Raw genomic sequence first — 19,870 nt, forward strand, 5'->3', positions numbered from 1 at the left:
TGGTTTTTTTATAAAAGTATTTTCTATAAAAATAGAAAACTTAGTTTTATAATCTATGGTTATATATTTTGGGGAAATCAGTTTTATTATTTTGAAACTATTTTTTGTTTTAGAAAAAACCTTTTATGTTTTCCACTAAATAATTAACAAAGATTTTATAATTTTCAAGGGTTACCAAATGATTAAAAAAAATTCAACTTTTTGAAAAATAAAATGAAAAATTAGAAAAAAGTTTTTTCATAAACAAACACAACTTTTTGTGTGTTTAAGTAAAAAAGTAGAAATGATTTATAGAAAACTTTTTAAAGGCAACATTGATAACAAAAGTTGTGTTTAGATGTGATGATAACTTTAAAACTTATTTCTATTGAAAACAGAAAATCTTTGTTTTCCAACTTATAATTTACAAATTTGATAGTTTTTATAAATATATATTTTTTTACCTTAAATTAAAAAAGATACTCGTATAAAGTAATGAATAATAGGAGTATTTTGTGCAGTATAAAAAGAAAAATAAAAAAGTCCAAAAACATAGGAGTGTAGACTGGTAAGAGAGCGTTGGGGGTAAGCGGTCATCCTCGTCAAGTGCCGCCATATCTACACCTCGTAATCCACGTACGCCTGTCTTTCTTTCTTTCACTCATTTTGTTAAATTAATCAAAAGAAACCACAAAGAATTCTCTAATAAAGTTTTCATTTTTTTTTTGGAAAAAAAGAATTATTCTAACTAAATTTAGCTCCTTTACAGGTTAATAAAAAAAGAAAGAAAGAAAGAAAGAAAAGAATGAGGTTGTTGAAAGTAGCAACGTGTAATCTGAATCAATGGGCAATGGAATTCGATTGCAATATAAAGAATATAAAACAATCAATAAAGATTGCTAAAGAAAGTGGGGCTGTTATTAGGCTTGGTCCTGAGCTTGAAATCACTGGTTATGGTTGTGAAGATCATTTCTTGGAACTTGACACTATTTCTCATGCGTATGTCTCTTTCCTTTCTTTCTTTCTTTTATTTATTCATAATTTTTAACATATATTGTTGTTTTATATTTATATTACTTCAAGTATAAAATGTCACTCAAGTTTCATATTGTTTCCTAGTATTCGATATGTTAGACGTGGTTCATGTTGTGAATTGTGATGCTAGTTAGAGCTTCTGTTATGTGTATCCCACTTTAGCAAAAGTATAGCCAAGTGCATAAAGTTTGATACTTTGTTACACGCTCATCCTATTTTACTTCGCTAAAGTTACGGGCGTGTTTTTTTGATCATTTTGATGGTCTTTCGGTGTACATTTGACAAGAATTGGTATAACTGAACATGGATTCATACTTATAAACTTGTTCCAGTACATGCTAGTTTAGAAAAGTTGAATATTTGGGTGCCCTACATGTACATTATCCTTAATTAGCTATCTTATTTAAACGTGTTTACCTTGCGTCTAACTGTTACGTGTGTAAATTTTTTCTTGTTATGCGATGCTGAGTAATTAAGAAAGGAAACCAAATGCAGCCCATAGAAAAAGAAGTTGTGGTTAATATATGTAATCACATTATGGTTAATTTCTTGCAGCTGGGAGTGTTTAAAAGAGTTCCTGCTTGGTGATTGGACAGATGGTATATTATGTAGTTTTGGGATGCCTGTTATCAAAGGTTCTGAGCGTTACAATTGTCAAGTGATATGTATGAACAGAAAGATAATTATGATTCGGGCAAAAATGTGGCTTGCAAATGATGGAAACTATAGGGAACTTCGTTGGTTTACTGCTTGGAAGCAAAAAGACCAGCTTGAGGAATTTCAGTTGCCAAGTGATATTTCCGAGGCGTTGCAGCAGAAAACAGTTCCTTTTGGTTATGGCTTCATGCAATTTTTGGACACGTAAGCTATAGCTTTCATGTTCTTTTAAGTGGAAAGATTTCAGATGCCTTCTTTGATTACTTTTGATAATCATATATTCCTTTGTTTTAATCAGAGCTGTTGCTGCGGAAATTTGTGAAGAGCTTTTTACTCCAATTCCTCCTCACACGGAGCTTGCACTAAATGGCGTCGAAGTATTTATGAATGCTAGTGGTAGCCATCACCAACTAAGAAAGCTTGACATTCGCATCCGTGCTTTTATTGGTGCAACACACACTCGTGGTGGTGTTTACATGTATAGTAATCATCAGGGCTGTGATGGAGGCCGCCTCTATTATGGTAATTAGGTTTTTTTAGTTGCATGTTCATGTAGTACAAAACTGGTAAAATTGGAAAGTAGCTTTAAATGAAATGGGTCAAACAGATCGAAACACGAAAGTCTCCTGAAGTGTGTTCTTAATGCATAAAACTTCCCAAATCATTTTATTTAGTAGATAAGAATATTTTTCATTTTTCAAGGGGAATGATACACACATGTTTATTTTTAATGGTGACCTCACAACCTCTTGTTTGGTGGGCTGCCTAGATATTGCTATGCTAAAGTTCTGTACGTCAAGTACATAATAGTTCTGTTGTAGTAGTATATGTTTTCTAAACATATTTGCCACACTTAATGTAGGACATATAAATATTTTAAGCAGAAAGCATTTTCATCAACCCACCCAACCCGTAAATGACACTAGTTTTGACCTGTTTCCCACCCAGCGTATCAGCCCATTTTTCCTCTGATGACTTGATAATGCATCTCACACTTTCTCTGTCTCATACACACCCACCCACCTGCAAATTAATGTTACTTTTTTGGGATTTTCTTTATATCTTCTTTCTTTTTAAGGGCCCTTTCGACAATCATGAACCATGTTCTCTTGTGAGCATTGAAGATTCTTTATATTGCAGATGGATGTGCTTGTGTTGTTGTTAATGGAGACGTAGTAGCACAAGGGTCACAATTCTCATTAAAGGATGTCGAGGTGGTGGTTGCTCAAATAGATCTAGACGCAGTATGTTTTATATTCCCTGAATTCCATGTTCATTAATATAATTAATTGTTTGTAAATTCATTGTCAATTTGTTTTTCCTTATCATCCACATTGCTCGTTTGACCTCTTAATGAGCCTGTTAATTTGTGGCAGGTCGCTAGTCTTAGAGGATCCATAAGTAGTTTCCAAGAGCAAGCAAGTTGTAAACGATCTGTTTCCTTTGTAGATGTGCCGTACAAGCTTTGTCAGCCTTTTAACCTTCAGATGTCTCTTTCAAGTCCATTGAAGGAGGTCAGTCAGCGTTGTTTACTCAATTACTTCCATTGTTTTGTGGCGCTGGGGGTGTTTGTAATACACATATTGTCCTGTTTTTTTTTCTTCTTATGTTATGCTCAATCAGCATCGTTTAATCAGCCAATTTATTTATTTTGCAGATTATATATCACTTACCTGAGGAAGAAATAGCTTTTGGACCTGGTTGCTGGCTTTGGGATTACCTACGAAGAAGTGGGGCTTCTGGTTTCCTTCTTCCACTTTCTGGTGGAGCCGATAGCTCTTCAGTAGCTGGCATCGTTGGATGCATGTGTCAGCTTGTAGTAAAAGGTCTGATTATTCCTTAATAAATAGTTTTATATAGCTCTCTCTGTGTGCATAGTGTACTAAAGTATTCAAAATTATTGTTAGATGCTACTTTTCTAACAAAACATCAGGTTTTTCCTTAATAAATAGTTTAATCTTGTAAAATTGTATATATCATCATCATCAAGAGATCGCAAATGGAGACGAACAAGTAAAGGCTGATGCTGTAAGAATTGGACATTACACTGATGGAAAATTCCCTACTGACAGCAAGGAATTTGCTAAACGCATATTTTACACTGTTTACATGGGGACTGAAAACAGGCAAGTACATGTAAAGTTGTATATCGTTTTCCAGTACACTACCTTATCAACATTAGTCGTGGTGGCAAGATGTGAGAATTGGTGACATGTCAAAACAGGTTTTGGTTGAAAATGGTCATTTTCAGTAAGTGGAATGGGTTGTGAGTTGACTTGCAGACACCTTTTTGTCCATTCTATAAAGTACTTTGTAATCTGTTAATGTGCAAGTCATACTTATATAACAATACTTTACAATGGTCATATAAACCTCTTTGAATAAGGTGATTTAGGAGCTGTATGCATTTACATATACGATGGGGTTTTGGAAAGTTCCCCCTTTAGCTACTTTGCTTTATCTGACCCATTAGAGCTAATACACATAATAACACATCATCATTAGCAATGCCTTTTGGATCTATCTGCATTCATTTGTTACACCGGACCATATTTGATGGGCACCGGGAAAAAGACCTACATTTTCAATTAGTACTCTACATCGCAATTCTCATAAGTTCAGTAGTTGATATTGTAAAAACAGTTTTTGTCTCTTTGTTTACATTCATTTGCTTTTTTCAAAACAAAGTCATCACATGAACATATTTTGTGGATTTTCGGATTGGTGTTCGCACCATACACCACTAACATGGGTGGTTGCTTCTCAGTTCTGATGCCACACGGTCGCGGGCCAAGCTGCTTGCTGATGAAATTGGATCATGGCATCTTGATGTTTCCATAGACACTGTGGTATCTGCCTTCCTATCTTTATTTCAGACACTCACCGGGAAGCGTCCTCGTTACAAGGTAAATCCCTGAAAAAGAGAACATACATTTGTGTATCTCTAGCCAAGATGATTTATTCTCTAATTATGTTGACTTCCATAATCATACTAAAAGTAATAAAACTTTTATTTCTCATCCATAGGTAGATGGGGGATCAAACATTGAAAATTTAGGGCTCCAAAACATACAAGCTCGCATTAGAATGGTTTTGGCATTTATGTTGGCATCATTGTTGCCATGGGTTCATAGCAAACCTGGGTTCTATCTTGTGTTGGGTAGCTCCAATGTGGATGAAGGGTTACGTGGTTACCTAACTAAGGTATTTTATTAATTCATCATTCTATACATTTATCTTTTGGTAAAAATTTAGGTAATATAGAAGTTTTTGGAATTCGAATTCTAAAGATTTCCATGGCTTCACGTAGAAATTTAGAATTGTAAACTAGTCTTCGATGGATAATTGGGATTTTGTGCTAGATTGTTTTATAACCTTTGTATTCTTTTTGTAGTATGATTGCAGTTCTGCTGATATAAATCCAATTGGAAGTATTAGTAAGCAGGATCTTCGAATATTTCTGCGGTGGGCTGCCATCCATCTTGGTTTCTCATCTTTAGCAGAAATAGAAGCTGCTCCACCAACTGCTGAGCTAGAGCCTATACGATCCAATTACAGCCAGGTAATTTAGCATCATTTTTAGTTAAGTGATCTGTTCAGAAATGTGTGCCTTAGAGATGCCAACCATCAAGCTTATTAGTGGTGGGCGGGTGGCCTTTTAACCCAATTACTAATGAATGATTGAATGTGCTGATAAAATTATTTTTTGTACTCAACCGCGTGAAATAAAAAATAATAGAATATTCTTAATAGAAACCGGGTCGAAAGTTGCCCATAGTAAATTTTGTAGTGCATAAACCTCCTAAACAGTTTTATTAAAGAAGTTAAACCTTTGGTTTTTATTCCTTAAATATTAAGGTGGATTGCATTTGATCATTCCAGTTACAAGAATAGCAAATAGCATTCCGGTTGTTCTTTCTCTTGGTATATATATCTGATGGCCAAAACTTTGTTAGTATCATGGTATGGAAAATGCTGAGTACAATGAAATACTAACTTAATGTACATATTAGTAATAGTATACAAAATGGAGGGGGGCGGTTTCTAGTGAATCGGTTTTTCCACCTAACAGAAGAACGGATCCAGTTGGTTAGTTCAAAAGTTAACAAACAGAACCATCGGTTTTATAGTTGGTCGGTTCTTGGTGGTTTCGGTTTGGTTTTTCAGTTTTTGGCACACCCCTAAAAGGAAATTAGATTATTACCGATGCAATATAACATATGTGATTTATTTGATAGTAAAATGTACAACTTTTGAACCTACAAGTGATGTGGCCTAAATAACCCGTTTTGACCCAATATACTACCAACGCTGTCATTTTGCTAGCTCTCATGTGTGTTCAATATTTTTAGATACTTTCATTCTTATTGACCAAAAAAAGGCCATTATATAAAGTTTTGAATCATAGAATCCTTTTGGACAGTTTCCCCATTTTTGGATGCACAGTTATCAGCAATTTCAAATTTCTTCAGTACCTCCATATACAAATCTTTGACTTTTGGATGTTTTTTTAGATTCTTTACATCTTAGAACATGTAACTTTTTTGCATATTCAGCCACTGCATATAGCAAATTGGTGTGAATATGCAACCATCATATGATTTTATCTCTTATAAAATCTTGCATAAATCAGCTGGATGAAGTGGACATGGGAATGACATACGAGGAACTTTCAGTTTATGGAAGGTTGAGGAAGATATTCCGATGCGGTCCTGTGTCCATGTTCAAGGTTTGTCTTGAATAATGTTGTTTTTTGATCATAACTTAAATGTTGTTTGAAGATTGACATGAAGTGTTTGTGTACCCATTACCAACCCTCTCATCTCCCCCTCTAGCTTCCAGATTATTTTATTGCACTCATTGACTGTGATTGTTGTTACAGAATCTATGTTTTGGTTGGGGCTCTAAACTTAGTCCTTCTGAGGTAGCTGATAAAGTGAAGCACTTCTTCAAATACTATTCCATCAATCGACACAAGATGACTGTATTAACACCTTCCTATCATGCTGAGGTATTCAATTTTGAGTATTCTCTTCTTGCAAACTTTTATATTCTCTCTTTTTCAGATAACTTTTATGGACTACTTAATGACACAAACTTCACCTTTATGTGTGCAGAGTTATTCACCAGAAGACAACAGATTTGATCTTCGACAGTTCCTGTATAATTCAAGATGGCCATACCAGTTTCGCAAAATAGATGAACTTGTGAATGAGCTTAGTGTCGATAAAGATGCATCTACCTCAAATGGTGTTGGAATTGTAGCAGCTGGTTCAGCCAATCCAAAAGCCGGTCTCTAGAAATTAAGGTCATGCAATTTATTTAAATGGCTCAAACTGACAACCACCATGCATGTACTTGTGCATAGTTTTAGGTTTGATACATATTACCCACAACTTTTAGGTTTTATCTTTTCTTGTTTGAAAAAAAGGAAGAAAAGGGGTTCGTATAGATTTATATAGTTTTTTTAATGGAATAATCATAAAGGATTAAGATGTACTCATGTCTGATCCAAAATCTGTGCTTCTCATCTATGGACATATCATAAAGAAATTTTTTTGGTTTGTAAGTTATAAATGTTACGTTCAAACAACATCAATTACACATTTCTTAAACTATGTATATTTTTACTCACAGACAACAATATGTTGAGATGAAATTCTTTCTTTTTTGAATGCTACCATCTCACATAAACCTCTGTACGAGCCTTGCATGATTTATGTCCATGAAGTCGATTACCGATCATGGTAACATCTTATTTCTCATTACGCAATATGAACGATGGCAGGGTAATGTATTGTTCTTATTAAACAACTTTAAAACCTTGCTCTAACAATCTCCAAACATTTTCTGGCATATTTATATTTATTGGACAACATTCAATAATGGCATAAATTGATTGAACCTAGGAATTATTGTTAGCTATAATAAATCATTTTAGTGGTATAGTTGATAATGAACATGTCTGAAAGAAAGATATAACTAGCTCGAGAACCAGGAAGGCATGGTTAAGCCATATTATCTTGACTCTGCAAGTCTAGTTAATCTCGAATATGACTCGGTTTGAAACCAAGGATACGCCTTATAATGTATGATCTGTAATCAGCATCTGTTCCATTCCATCAACTTGCCCAAGGTATGCAGGAAAGAAAATCAGGCCAGAAAATTCAAAAGCATTAGAAGAAAATAGGACTGATATGGTATCAGGTTCGTCCTAACAGCTTGCCTAAACTTTGGATTTGTCATGGGTTAGTGATTCAGGTCCAACTTATTATGATATTATGATCATAATTCATTCAAGTAGACTGATAATCTGATTCTTGTTATGTATAGAACCGAGTATACTAGTTGCTTAGTTCTATGGTTCCACACCCAGCTTTGCACGCTCTTACGCAAGAAACAATGGTCAAGTCAGTTTAAGACAAAGCGAGATATAATTCTGTGTCGGGTTTCTAACCAAATGAACAACAGTAGAAGAAAAAAAGACATCAAGGCAGAAGAACAATAAACTGTAGGCAAATTGTTTAAACACTAGATCATTACAAATTCAATAAAATTCTTCTTGAAAACAAGAATAAAAAATCCAACCAAAGTAATCACTAATCACAAAAGAAAGGATTTCATCAATCACATGTCATCACCCTCCTCAAATTCATATAATAAAATCCCAAAATCATACTAACTCTATCTTCTCACCTCTTCTCTGTGCATTACCAAAAAACACCCTATAGCTCGTCGTGTTCATCATCATCTTCTGTAGATTCTGCACCACCTCCTGAAGCCCCACCAGACCTCTGATAAACAGCTGTCATGATCGGGTTACAAACAGCTTCCACTTCTTTCAGCTTTTCATAATAGTCCTCTTTCTCAGCTGACTGGTTGTCATCCAACCATTCAAGTGTTTCCTTCGTTGCTGTTTCAATCTTTTCTTTCTCCTCTGACTCAAGCTTATCCGCCAACTTATCTTTGTCGTTAATCTGGTTTCTCATGTTGTACACGTATGTTTCAAGGGCGTTACGGGCATCAATCTTTTCTTTTACCTTTTTGTCTTCCTCAGCGAACTCTTCTGCTTCCTTAACCATACGCTCAATTTCTTCTTGGCTCAATCGTCCCTTCTCATTAGTGATCGTGATCTTTTCTGATTTTCCAGAAGCCTTGTCCTCTGCCTTCACGTTTAAGATACCATTGGCATCTACTTCAAAAGTGACTTCAATCTGCGGTGTTCCCCTGAATTGAAAAGAAAACGTAAAATTGCATTTCAGCCTCTACACGAACATCAAATGGTATCAACTAAACTGATAAATATTTAGTGGTTTCTAAACCTTGGAGCTGGAGGAATTCCAGTCAGATCAAATGTTCCAAGAAGCCTACAATCCTTTGTCAGACTTCTTTCTCCTTCATAGACCTGTTACAAATACGCAATTTAATCATTAAAAGGCTCAAACTTAGAGGTGGAAAATGGGGTGATTCGATAATGAGCCAGCAGGTTGGGTAAAACGGGTGGGTTGGGTAAACGGGTCATCTTGTCAACCCCATATCCTATCTATATTCATCTGTACACATAATTGATGGGTGCAAAATTAGTAAAAATAGAATACCTTGATGGAGACTGTTGTCTGCTGATCCTGGTAGGTTGTAAACACTTGGGATCTCTTAGTCGGAATCACAGTATTCCTGGGGATCAACTTGGTCATCACACCTCCAACAGTTTCAATACCAAGTGTAAGAGGAGCCACATCCAAAAGAATGATTTCTACACGATAACACATTATTAGCATTTATATTGCGTTGTCAAAAGAAAGATCGAATAACCCAAATGGAAAAAAAAAAACACACACACACACAAAAGTATGAATACATTATAAGAAAAGAAAATTACCTTTTGTTTCATCACCACCGTCTCCACTCAAAATGCCTCCTTGTACTGCAGCGCCAAACGCAACAGCCTCATCAGGATTCACACCCTTGTTTGGTTCCTTACCATCAAAATAATCCCTAAGGAGTTGTTGAACCTTTGGAATTCTAGTACTACCACCAACAAGAACAATCTCATCAATCTGATGCTTTTCCAAACCAGCATCCTTCATAGCGTTTTTTACAGGTATCATGGTCTTTCTGAACAAGTCATTGTTCAACTCCTCAAATCGAGCTCGAGTCAATGGTTCAGAGAAATCCACACCGTCAAAAAGAGACTCAATCTCAACACGGACTTGATGTTGGCTACTCAAGGCTCTCTTGGCGCGTTCTGCTTCCTTTCTAAGTTTTCCAAGAGCTCTGTTGTCCTTGCTAATGTCCTTTCCATGCTTCTTCTTGATCAACTTGATGAAGTACTCCATGATCCTTTGGTCAAAATCCTCACCTAAAAGATATCAATCCCAAATCATTGATGAGCATATATAGTAAACAGTATTATCTCATAACATTCATAAGTTAAAAACAAAAAAACAAAATCCTCACCTCCAAGATGGGTGTCTCCATTTGTGGAAAGAACCTCAAAAACACCATGATCCAATGTCAAGATACTGACATCAAATGTTCCACCACCAAGGTCGAAGACCAGAATATTCTTCTCAACACCTTTCTTGTCCAGACCGTATGCTAAAGCAGCAGCCGTGGGCTCATTAATGATTCTCACGACGTTCAAACCAGCAATCACACCGGCATCCTTGGTAGCCTGCCTTTGGGCATCATTAAAATACGCTGCACCAAGAAACAAAACACAAACATCATTCAAACGTATACATAATATACATCCAAAAACTTTATCAACGAAAAACTCTACGTTTTCCTTACCAGGAACTGTAACAACAGCATCCTTAATCGTCTTCCCAAGGAACGCTTCAGCCGTCTCTTTCATCTTGGTCAAAATCATAGCGCTAATCTCTTCCGGGCTGAAAACTTTAGTCTCCCCTTCCTTAATTTCAACTTGGATATAAGGCTTCCCATGTCTATCCACAATTTTGTAAGGAACAAGTTTCATATCCCTCTGAACTTCCTTGTCCCCAAACCTATATCATCCAAACATAAATAGTTGTAATGAAAATTAAACAACAATTAACTAATAAAAATTCCCATTATTAATCTATAAACAAGGAATTAATTAATTATATATATATATATACCATCTTCCAATAAGTCTCTTAACATCAAAGATGGTCCTATAGGAATTGACAGCCGCCTGATTCTTTGCAGCATCACCAATCAACCGTTCGGAATCAGTGAATGCTACCCAGGATGGAGTGATACGGTTTCCTTGATCATTGGCTATGATTTCGACATGTCCATTCTGATAAACTCCAACAACAGAATACGTCGTCCCGAGATCAATCCCAATAACTGTCCCTAACTTGTTATTACTACTACTACTTTCTGCTTCTTCCGCAATCGATATTGTTGCAGATAAGCAGCCTGTTACAACACAGAAATCGGTGTTAATTATTATTAATTAGTAACATACAGATCAATGAGAGATCATGTATCTAAATTATATAACAATTTGTTATTTGTAACAAATTGTTACATACACATAAGTACGTACGTAGCATAAACATATATATTTTTATAAATTATATATACTACGAGTATATTTCTAGTAGCAAAATTTGAAATCTAATAGCGCGCAATACCGATTACGAGAACCGCAAGAACAATGCCGAAGCGACGACGCATATTTAATCCTTTTGAGCTCTAGATATATATAATAATGTTTTTATAATTAAAAGTTGTGCAGTCGATTGAAGGGAGAATGTCATTATGTTTTCAACGAAGAATTATGAGAATGTATATATATACATATGGATATGGGTTACGCTTGGGTCTCGCGGGAAGGAATTCATGTCACAGATGATGACGTGGCGTTGTATTATTGGGTTGCTTTGTCATGCATTGTAATTGTGAAGTGTTGGGTGTCCTTTGATCGAGTTTTGGGTATTTTGATTTTTAACCCTTGAATTGTTTTCTCTTGTTTATTTTATTATATGAGCATAGTGCCCGCGCAATGCAACGGTGAGATGGTGGAGTGATAAGTCATAGGAGGTGATAAGTCGTGTAATAGCCAAATGTCTTGGTCGTACGGGCTCCTTTCGCAAATTTAAAAATTAGTCGAAAGTATATCAAATGACATCTTTAATTATGAAAGAGCATGAAATTTTAAGAACACCAACTTTTATAATTTATCGATATACGGTTTTGAGATAAAGATTTTGAACGAATTAGAGTAATAAAATGATTTATGCAGAAGAGAGAAAAAATGAGTGATTAAGACTTGAGGAGAGAAAAAAATGAGTGGTTGAGATTTAAATGTATTATAAGTATATTAGATAGAGATATTTAAATTACTGAATAAAGAATAGGGGTAAATTAGATCGTTCAAAATTGTAATTTAAAATATATAAAAAAAAAAGGTTTCCTCCATTATATAGAAGTAAAGATAAATATGAAGATAAAAATGTAACATTTTTTTATTATTTTTTTTATCAGGACAAATTAAGATGAACGACATTCTATTAATCTTAAACTTGACGTGAAATCGACATGAAAAGAACTATTTGTTAGTAGTTCCAAAAACTCATTTAGTTCCAATATGCTCTCTTTTCTATCATCTATTTATTTACTTTTTAAACAATAAACTTTTACATAATTTACTAAACAGCTCTAAACTACATCATTATCAAAGATAAACTTTGTTTTTGAAAAGTATGTATCCCTCAAAACCGGCCCAAAACAAAAGGGAAGCCCAGTATTGGTTAATGACATTTTCCCTTTTTTTATTTTTTATTTTATTTTATTTTTTTATTTTGGGCTATAAGTTTTGGTGTTTCCTTTTTTGCTCATTTTCCTTTTTTGCTCAAAACAAAAATGAAGCCCAGTATTGGTTAACCAACAAATTTATTGACGTCTCTACTCTAGTCGACACACTCATACAGTGAGTTTTTTTCTAAAATAGTGTAGTGACTAAAATTATTTACTAAACTAGTATAGTTTTAAAATTATTTATCATTTTAGTATAAAACCTTATTAACATTATATTTGTTAAATTTAAAAATTGAAAAGAAAAATCAAAAGCAATGAGTAGACCGATAAACCTCTAGGCTCTAACACTAATTACCTCCAATTCACATAACCTAAAATAAAATCATTAAATATAAACATATAATAAATTAATAATGATACATTATTTGCCCAGGTAATCAAACACTCATCCATTTTTAGCTTGTGCGAACTTGCCGCCAACTTGGTTGGTTTCAGAGTTTGTTATTTAATAAATAATAATCATCGACGGCAAAATCATCTGATTGTAGCACTCGTCGGATGTCACTGTTAAATTGTGAATTTGGTCCCTTGATTGTGTATCTCGTTTGTAAATTAAGCTGAAGTCCACGCCATCTGAAAACCATATTTGTATTCATTTGGTTGATGAGAGGTCTATCATGCAATAAATTTTGTTATTGAAAGTCTAGTGACATTTACAATTTGAATTTACTTCCTCTTCATTGGCTTGTTTTGTTTTAAAAATAGATGTATTGATACATGAATGAGTATATAGATTTATATAAGAGATGGGTACTGACTACTGAGCAAATGATCTTTCTATATAAAATTTTACTAGATCTTAAAAAATGAAATATTATGACTTTGAGAATTGATGAGTGATTAGTGTTTATGAGTTTATTTCCTGGTCTACAAATAGCTTACAATCTTTATAATGTTAAAAATAAAGTTTTCTACTAAAATAGTAAATATTTTTAAAACTATACTAATTTGGTAAATAATTTTTGTCAAATACATTATTTTAAAAAAAAAACTCCTCATACAGTCATACTCACACATATATATAGAGATTACATATATATACATCGTAAATAGCAATTGTCATATTGCCACGTGACTTCAGGTAGATCAATCAAGGTCTAGGCAGATTTTTTTTTTTTTTTTTTAACATTAAGACCTAGGCAGATAGGCTAACGCTGTCGACGTGTGGTGGCCCGTTAGATGTAAAAAAATTCGACGTCGATGATATGTATATAGATCATCTCATATGATTTTTTCTAAAGTAAAAATTCGACATCGTATTATTTTATTATCATCGACATAACTTTTGTCATCATATGCTCCATGTGAGTGTCGCGTACGTGTACGTAGTCGATCCCTTTTCTCTTAATTCCATCGTGTATAGACTTTATCCTTGCATTATGTATCCATGCGCATCTTCTGTATAAATTTGGAGATATAATTATAAGATGATTGTAAAAATTTTCAATCGACGTGTGACATACTTTTATGCGACATGTTTTATTATTATTATTTTTAATTTAGTATACGATGTTTTTAGTTTACAAACGGTAAGTTGTCTTTTTTGCAGAAATAAAAATTTGTGGATCACTTGCTCGCAAAAGGGAATCTAACTTACGTTGTCTTAACTAGGTCCGCGCTAAAAAACCCCTCACCTCAATACCTTGTAGAAGAAAAATTCTCTAATTAAACTGCCTAAAGACACAACATTTTATTAAGATAAACTTTGTTCCCTCAGCAATACTCGAAGCTGGATCTTGCATCATTGGGAGACTTGTGCAAGATAACTTATACCATTGAGTTATTTGCTCGTTGTTAAGAGTAATTTATCTAATTGTATTCTTATTATCTAGATTCATATAAATACTAGATCTAGATTGAATATCTCTATAAACCAACTATTTTTTCTAATAAGAAAAAGTTAAATACCGCCATTATGTTATAGTTAATGCATGTCCATTATATTTTTTTATATTAAAAGTTAACTCTTTAAATTTTATATATGGTAAATGTATAATTGTTTTAAACATGTTAATTACAACCCTAAAAGTTGTATTTAACAAAACTCATAACAATTTTTTTAACCTATTCCTAGTTACATCAACTAATGCCAACTTATTTAAACTAAAGACTTGAATCTTGGTATTCATATTAAAAAGCAAGAGCAAGTACTTATATTAATGTCATTATATTATATTTGGTACTTGACATTGGGGTTTTGGTCTAGTACTCCAGTAGTTAGGATATTTTCCTTAAAAAGTTTCATCATTCAAAACATACGAAAACAAACCGTTCAAGATATTATCAATAATCAAATTTGGGATGGGCATAACAATTCCCAAAGATGTTACCAATTTCTTTGTTGTTTAAAAAAAATAAATTTAGTATTTTTATTAATATAATTTTTCATGTAAAATATCTTTCTAATGTTACTAATCAAGAACTACTCAAATGGTAACTATTAACTATTGTCTACGAACTATTAACTACTAACTACCAACTAGTTGTTAAGATAAAACTATTAGCTATAGAACTTTTCATTCAAACTCATAGACAACCATTTTAGTTGTTTTCTTCTCTTTTTGAAGTATGAAAATAATTATATATTAGGATATTTTGGTAACTTAATAAATCATGCAAATAAGCTTTGAAAGAAACTGTTATTTTAATTTTGAAAATTATATTTTGTTAATTATAGCCCTAAGATCATGTCTATTGTGTATTAAAATGGTGTATATATAATAAATAAAATAATAGAATAAATGTACTTTAAGAATAAAATTTAAACTATCATGTATCTAATGGTTATTAGATTAACAAGCTCCTTTCGGATATACCACGTACATGCAGGATTTAAAAATTTGCTTCAAAAGAATATATTTTTTGAGTTTTGTATATAGATAATTAGATATTAGACCCATTTTTAAATATTATAAATAAGATTTTTGTTTGTATATAAAATAACAAAAAAGATAATGTTCATAGCAAGCCTCTTCAATGATATTGTAATGTAATGTAACAACACGGTATCCACGCAATGCGGTGGTAACCGTGGCGGTGACGGTGTGATGGTAGGGAATGACTGTTGGTGTTAGAGACAACATCGAGTAGTGTAAATTATTAATGTAAAAGTAACAATGTAAATGATTAATGAAAATATTTTAAAAAATAAGGACTGATGGTGTAATATAGTCACTAAGGATATTTTAGACATTTTTTTAGCTTTCAACACATAGACTATTTTTTTTATAAGATAGTATAGAAATATGGATAGTTACAATTTTCAATTAACCAAATGGATCAATAGATATAGATTTATAATTAAGTAAAACCTTATATTAATTAAGCTCTTTTTAGTTTTTATAGTGATTGTTATCATATCCATCAAACATATTATTATCGCGTAGGTCAAATTGATATAATGAATTATATTCAAATTTATTTATGTAGAAGAAAAAAAAGGCAATTGTATAAGATAATTAGTCAATTCTTCGTAGTCAATGACTCGAGCACTTGATGTGACTCATTTTATACATATTTTCCATATTGTTTTAGGTCATTTATGCTACGTTTATAGTCATTCGTACCTATATTTCGATGCTTTATGGTATGTATGAGTGGTTTCAGGTCCATAGCAGGTTCATGGAGGAAAATGGCCAAAAACAACTTAAGAAAGTACATCGTGAAGTTCGTGGATGAATTGGGATGAAGATAGAGTGGAAAAGGATGTTAAAATGAAGAAATTTTGATGAAAGAAGCTTAACTCCAGTTATAATACATCTAATGGCCGTTAAGAGGATCAAGGAAATAACATGGCCACTGTAACTGCAGTTACATTTGTGCTAACGGGAGTTACAAGCTGGGTCTTAATGGGAGTTACAAATCCTTAACGCCCGTTAGTAGCTGAAGGACGAAATCTGCAAAGAATGGAAGTTAACCCGTGTAACGGGAGTTACAAGTCTATAACGGCAGTTACGCGTGGACTTTATATAAAAACTCTTTTGGACGAATTTTAAAAACATCTTTTGATAACTTAGAAACCCTAAGCCATATTTCAGCCATTTTTGGAAGCACTTTTTGAGGTTTTTCTTGTATTCAACCTTCTTTAAGGATTTCAAGCACGATTGGATCAATTCCGTTATTCGTTTTCATTCCTTTGTATTCGGCAACGATGAATTCTTCTATTTTGATTTGTTATTTCATATTTAATATGAGTGGCTAATCACTTTTTCATCCATCTTGATGGAGTGAGACATTATGTAGGGATTGCACAATATTTGTTAATTCAAGTGATTTGATTTAATGTTTTGTCGTGATCTTAATCTATTAATTCTTTGTTATTCAATTATTGATTGCGGATAATTTGTATTCATTGCTTAGTGACGACTAGGATTTGGGTATAAGTTATTTTGATTGCTTGGTTAGAAGCAATTGGTTATATGACGGGTACGGTAGAGGGTAATCAATATTTGATAAGAATTAACGGGTTGACGGTTGGGTACAATCGATAGGCAAAATTGTTATCTGAAATGATCAAAACCATTGTTAAACTAGGGAAGTTATAAAAAGGCGTCTTGGGGTACCGGTCTTAATAATGAAACTAGTTTATACAAGAGAGTCGAATAAGTTGTTAACTTGACGGGTACGGGGTTGGCGATTAATTTGAGTCTCGGTCGTTTAATCACTAAATTGAATTTGAACTTCATCAAACGTGCAATCTTAACATTTTGTCGAGCAAAATCAAGATGGGTGCCCTTTAAACTATTGTTTAAAACAACAAACTCTTCTTTCGATTAATCCTGAGGGATTACTAACAAATTTAACTGACTTTGCAAAGTGACAATTCAGTCACAAAACCCCCCATTTTCTCTTGAATCACATTTCTTAAAACAATTGCTTACAAAAAGTCCTTGTGAACGATCTTGGATTTGCCGGTTACTATACTGCATACGAACGGGTACACTGCCCGTGAGTGTGTTGTAGTCAGTTTTCCAGTGATTCGTGTTTTATAAATTTTAAAGCTAGATTTCGCACATCAACACTTGTCCCGATTTTTTCAAGCATGTCCTTGAGCAAGAATGATGAAATCAATTACATTTATATTATCATCGACACGTACATCGCTAATTTGTTTTAGTTATTTCTCATAACTCTTGTCTCTTTATACAATGATAAAGTTGAAGTATAGTACCTACTTTCAATGATTTTGGACCCAAAAACATGGCTTTAATCACTCAGGCACAAACCTATCGCTTTTACGGTAAAATCTAAAATCCAACAAAAGGTATCAAATATTCTTTTCATCCTCTCCAGCAACGGCTAAAAGTATCACTTAGGCCTCTCCCTAAGCTAACTTCATCCACACCTCTTCCACACTCCCACATCAGTTTTTCTCTCTCTTTATCCACCTCTTCCACAATCACTCCCTATAACCCCTATTCCACACTTTTTATTTATTTTATTTTACATTTACACAAAAAATAAATAATTCAACATTTATTTAAAATTAAAATAAAAAAATCACATTACATTTATTAAAAAAAACACATTACATTAATTAAAAAAAACACATTACATTTATTAAAAAAAATCAATACATTACATTTATTAATTAAAAAAAGACAATTAAAAAAAAAATACTACACTCAACGTTCACGTTGGTTTTCCGCCAAGTTCCAAATGTGCTCGACTACGGCGCCTCTTAAACGGTTGTGTGTCACCCTATCACGTAACTCCCCTGTCATACGTAAGTGAATGTTAACACGTTCGTCCCAAGAACGAGCTGGCGGCGTATCAGGAATTAGCTCCAAATCCAAAGGACTGATTGCACGCATGTTATATTTAACGACCATGTTGTGCAACAGCACACAAGAGTACATGATGCGTTTAAATTTATTAATACTTAATGGACGCGCACCCTGTTGAAGGATTCTCCATTGGCCTTGAAGTACCCCAAAAGCACGCTCCACGTCTTTTCTTGCAGACTCTTGGAAGCGTTTGAATTTACTGGTCTTAGGGTCCATGGGACACTTGAAAAACTTGACAAGTGTAGCCCATTCGTGATAGATACCATCAGCTAGATAACAACCCTTTGTAAACTGTCGGCCATTAGCGGTGAAATTTACCGTAAGAGCTTTATTTTGGAGAAGCTGGTCGAACAAGTCAGATTCATTAAGGACGTTGATGTCGTTGTTCGAACCGGCGGGTCCAAAGTAAGTATGCCAAATCCACAAATCATATGAAGCAACTGCTTCAAGCATAATCGTCGGATGTCATTTGTCACCACGAGTGTATTGGCCTTGCCATGCAGTTGGGCAGTTTCTCCAAGCCCAATGCATACAATCAACGCTTCCAAGCATACCCAGAAAACCATGCACCGCCTCGTGTTTAGTGGTCAGGCGGTTAACATCTTCTTGTGTCAGTTTTCTCAAAAACTCTGAGTGATATAATTGAACAACACATTTACAGAAGTAGTTCAACGAATCGGCAGACGTTTGGGAACCCATTTTGAGGTATTTAACGTCAGCAGTAGAATCATAAGCCACCTGGCGTATTGGCGAAGTACATTTTTGAAAAGTATTTAACGTCAGGCGACCCACAGCGTTGGTTGGACCGTTGTAAAAGAATGCAAAGTGTTTTGGTAATGGTTGTATGGCGTTTAAGGAATGCATACCGTTCACTATACGAAGAAACATTTCTTTGGGCATTCAAAATCGCCTTCTAAAATAATCGGCTGGGTAAACGGGTTGCGGGGCAAAGTAATGATTATAAAACGTGTGGCGGCTTCCACATGGTTTCTGGGTATTGTTCTTCTTGGTATTTTTGGTCTGTTTGCCATTCTCGAGCTCTCTGCTTCTTCTTCTTCGTCAATTAAAGTAACGAAAGTGTTTAACATTGCGACATCTATTGTATACTTATGAATGTATGAAACTGAATCTTCGTCGGAACTCGACATATTTAGTGAAAATGTATAGAGTGTGTGTTGTTTTGTGTAAATTTTGTATGAGTGAAAAGAAGTGAATGAGATGAGAATGGTTGAATAGAAGTTGGTTTTTATAGTGGAGGTTATTTTTTTAAACTTTAATTAAGCCGTTTGTTAAAAAAAAAAAAACAAAAACTAGCCGTTGCCACGCTCCTTTGCTTCGTCAATGCTCTTCGCTAGAAGGACACAATGAGACGAAGAGGGGGCATCGATGAGTTGCTCCCTAAGCCTTCGATGGTGGAAGAGCGTTGACGAAGGTGTCGACGAAGCCTTAGGGAGAGGCCTTTGTCGACATGCACGTCTTTTTATCATGGTTGCTAAAAAGTTGAAACAATAGAATTTCCTAAATACTACTCGTAATATATATTTATTTTTATTAAAAATTATATATATTTTGAGGATATTGGAATTGAAAAGTTTATTGAT

General features: G+C 33.9%; 3 protein-coding genes across 3 annotated transcripts; 1 reads left to right on the plus strand and 2 right to left on the minus strand.

Annotated features, from left to right (window-relative positions):
- Positions 1 to 514: 514 nt before the first annotated feature.
- On the plus strand, positions 515 to 7,346 carry LOC122600438 (glutamine-dependent NAD(+) synthetase). Its single transcript, XM_043773149.1, has 14 exons — positions 515 to 615; positions 749 to 978; positions 1,570 to 1,875; positions 1,970 to 2,193; positions 2,812 to 2,915; positions 3,048 to 3,185; positions 3,329 to 3,497; positions 3,662 to 3,797; positions 4,439 to 4,577; positions 4,699 to 4,875; positions 5,066 to 5,233; positions 6,305 to 6,400; positions 6,554 to 6,682; positions 6,789 to 7,346. The coding sequence occupies exons 2-14, from the start codon at positions 785 to 787 to the stop codon at positions 6,969 to 6,971; spliced, it is 2,163 nt and encodes a 720-aa protein (XP_043629084.1). The 5' UTR covers positions 515 to 615; positions 749 to 784; the 3' UTR covers positions 6,972 to 7,346.
- Positions 7,347 to 8,176: 830 nt separating this feature from the next.
- LOC122599610 (luminal-binding protein-like) lies at positions 8,177 to 11,380 on the minus strand. Its single transcript, XM_043772142.1, has 8 exons — positions 11,298 to 11,380; positions 10,794 to 11,079; positions 10,465 to 10,679; positions 10,129 to 10,371; positions 9,551 to 10,030; positions 9,270 to 9,424; positions 8,994 to 9,076; positions 8,177 to 8,898 (listed from the first exon to the last, which is right to left on the minus strand). The coding sequence occupies exons 1-8, from the start codon at positions 11,338 to 11,340 to the stop codon at positions 8,397 to 8,399; spliced, it is 2,007 nt and encodes a 668-aa protein (XP_043628077.1). The 5' UTR covers positions 11,341 to 11,380; the 3' UTR covers positions 8,177 to 8,396.
- A 6,727-nt stretch (positions 11,381 to 18,107) lies between these two features.
- Positions 18,108 to 18,722, minus strand: LOC122601768. Its single transcript, XM_043774506.1, has one exon. It carries the CDS (start codon positions 18,720 to 18,722, stop codon positions 18,108 to 18,110), a length of 615 nt encoding a protein of 204 aa, XP_043630441.1.
- Positions 18,723 to 19,870: the final 1,148 nt, after the last annotated feature.

Source organism: Erigeron canadensis, chromosome 5 (genome assembly GCF_010389155.1).
Source record: "Erigeron canadensis isolate Cc75 chromosome 5, C_canadensis_v1, whole genome shotgun sequence".
Lineage (NCBI taxonomy): Eukaryota > Viridiplantae > Streptophyta > Magnoliopsida > Asterales > Asteraceae > Erigeron > Erigeron canadensis.

Excerpts from the sequence above, each read along its gene's own strand:
- LOC122600438 (XM_043773149.1), top strand. The coding sequence starts at position 785 with ATGAGGTTGTTGAAAGTAGCAACGTGTAATCTGAATCAATGGGCAATG. Across the intron at positions 3,498-3,661 it reads GTGTCAGCTTGTAGTAAAAG|AGATCGCAAATGGAGACGAA; the intron begins GTCTGATTATTC and ends ATCATCATCAAG. Across the intron at positions 5,234-6,304 it reads TACGATCCAATTACAGCCAG|CTGGATGAAGTGGACATGGG; the intron begins GTAATTTAGCAT and ends TGCATAAATCAG.
- LOC122599610 (XM_043772142.1), bottom strand. The coding sequence starts at position 11,340 with ATGCGTCGTCGCTTCGGCATTGTTCTTGCGGTTCTCGTAATCG. Across the intron at positions 9,425-9,550 it reads CGGTGGTGATGAAACAAAAG|AAATCATTCTTTTGGATGTG; the intron begins GTAATTTTCTTT and ends GTTATCGTGTAG. Across the intron at positions 9,077-9,269 it reads AGACAACAGTCTCCATCAAG|GTCTATGAAGGAGAAAGAAG; the intron begins GTATTCTATTTT and ends TATTTGTAACAG.
- LOC122601768 (XM_043774506.1), bottom strand. The coding sequence starts at position 18,722 with ATGCTTGAAGCAGTTGCTTCATATGATTTGTGGATTTGGCATACTTAC.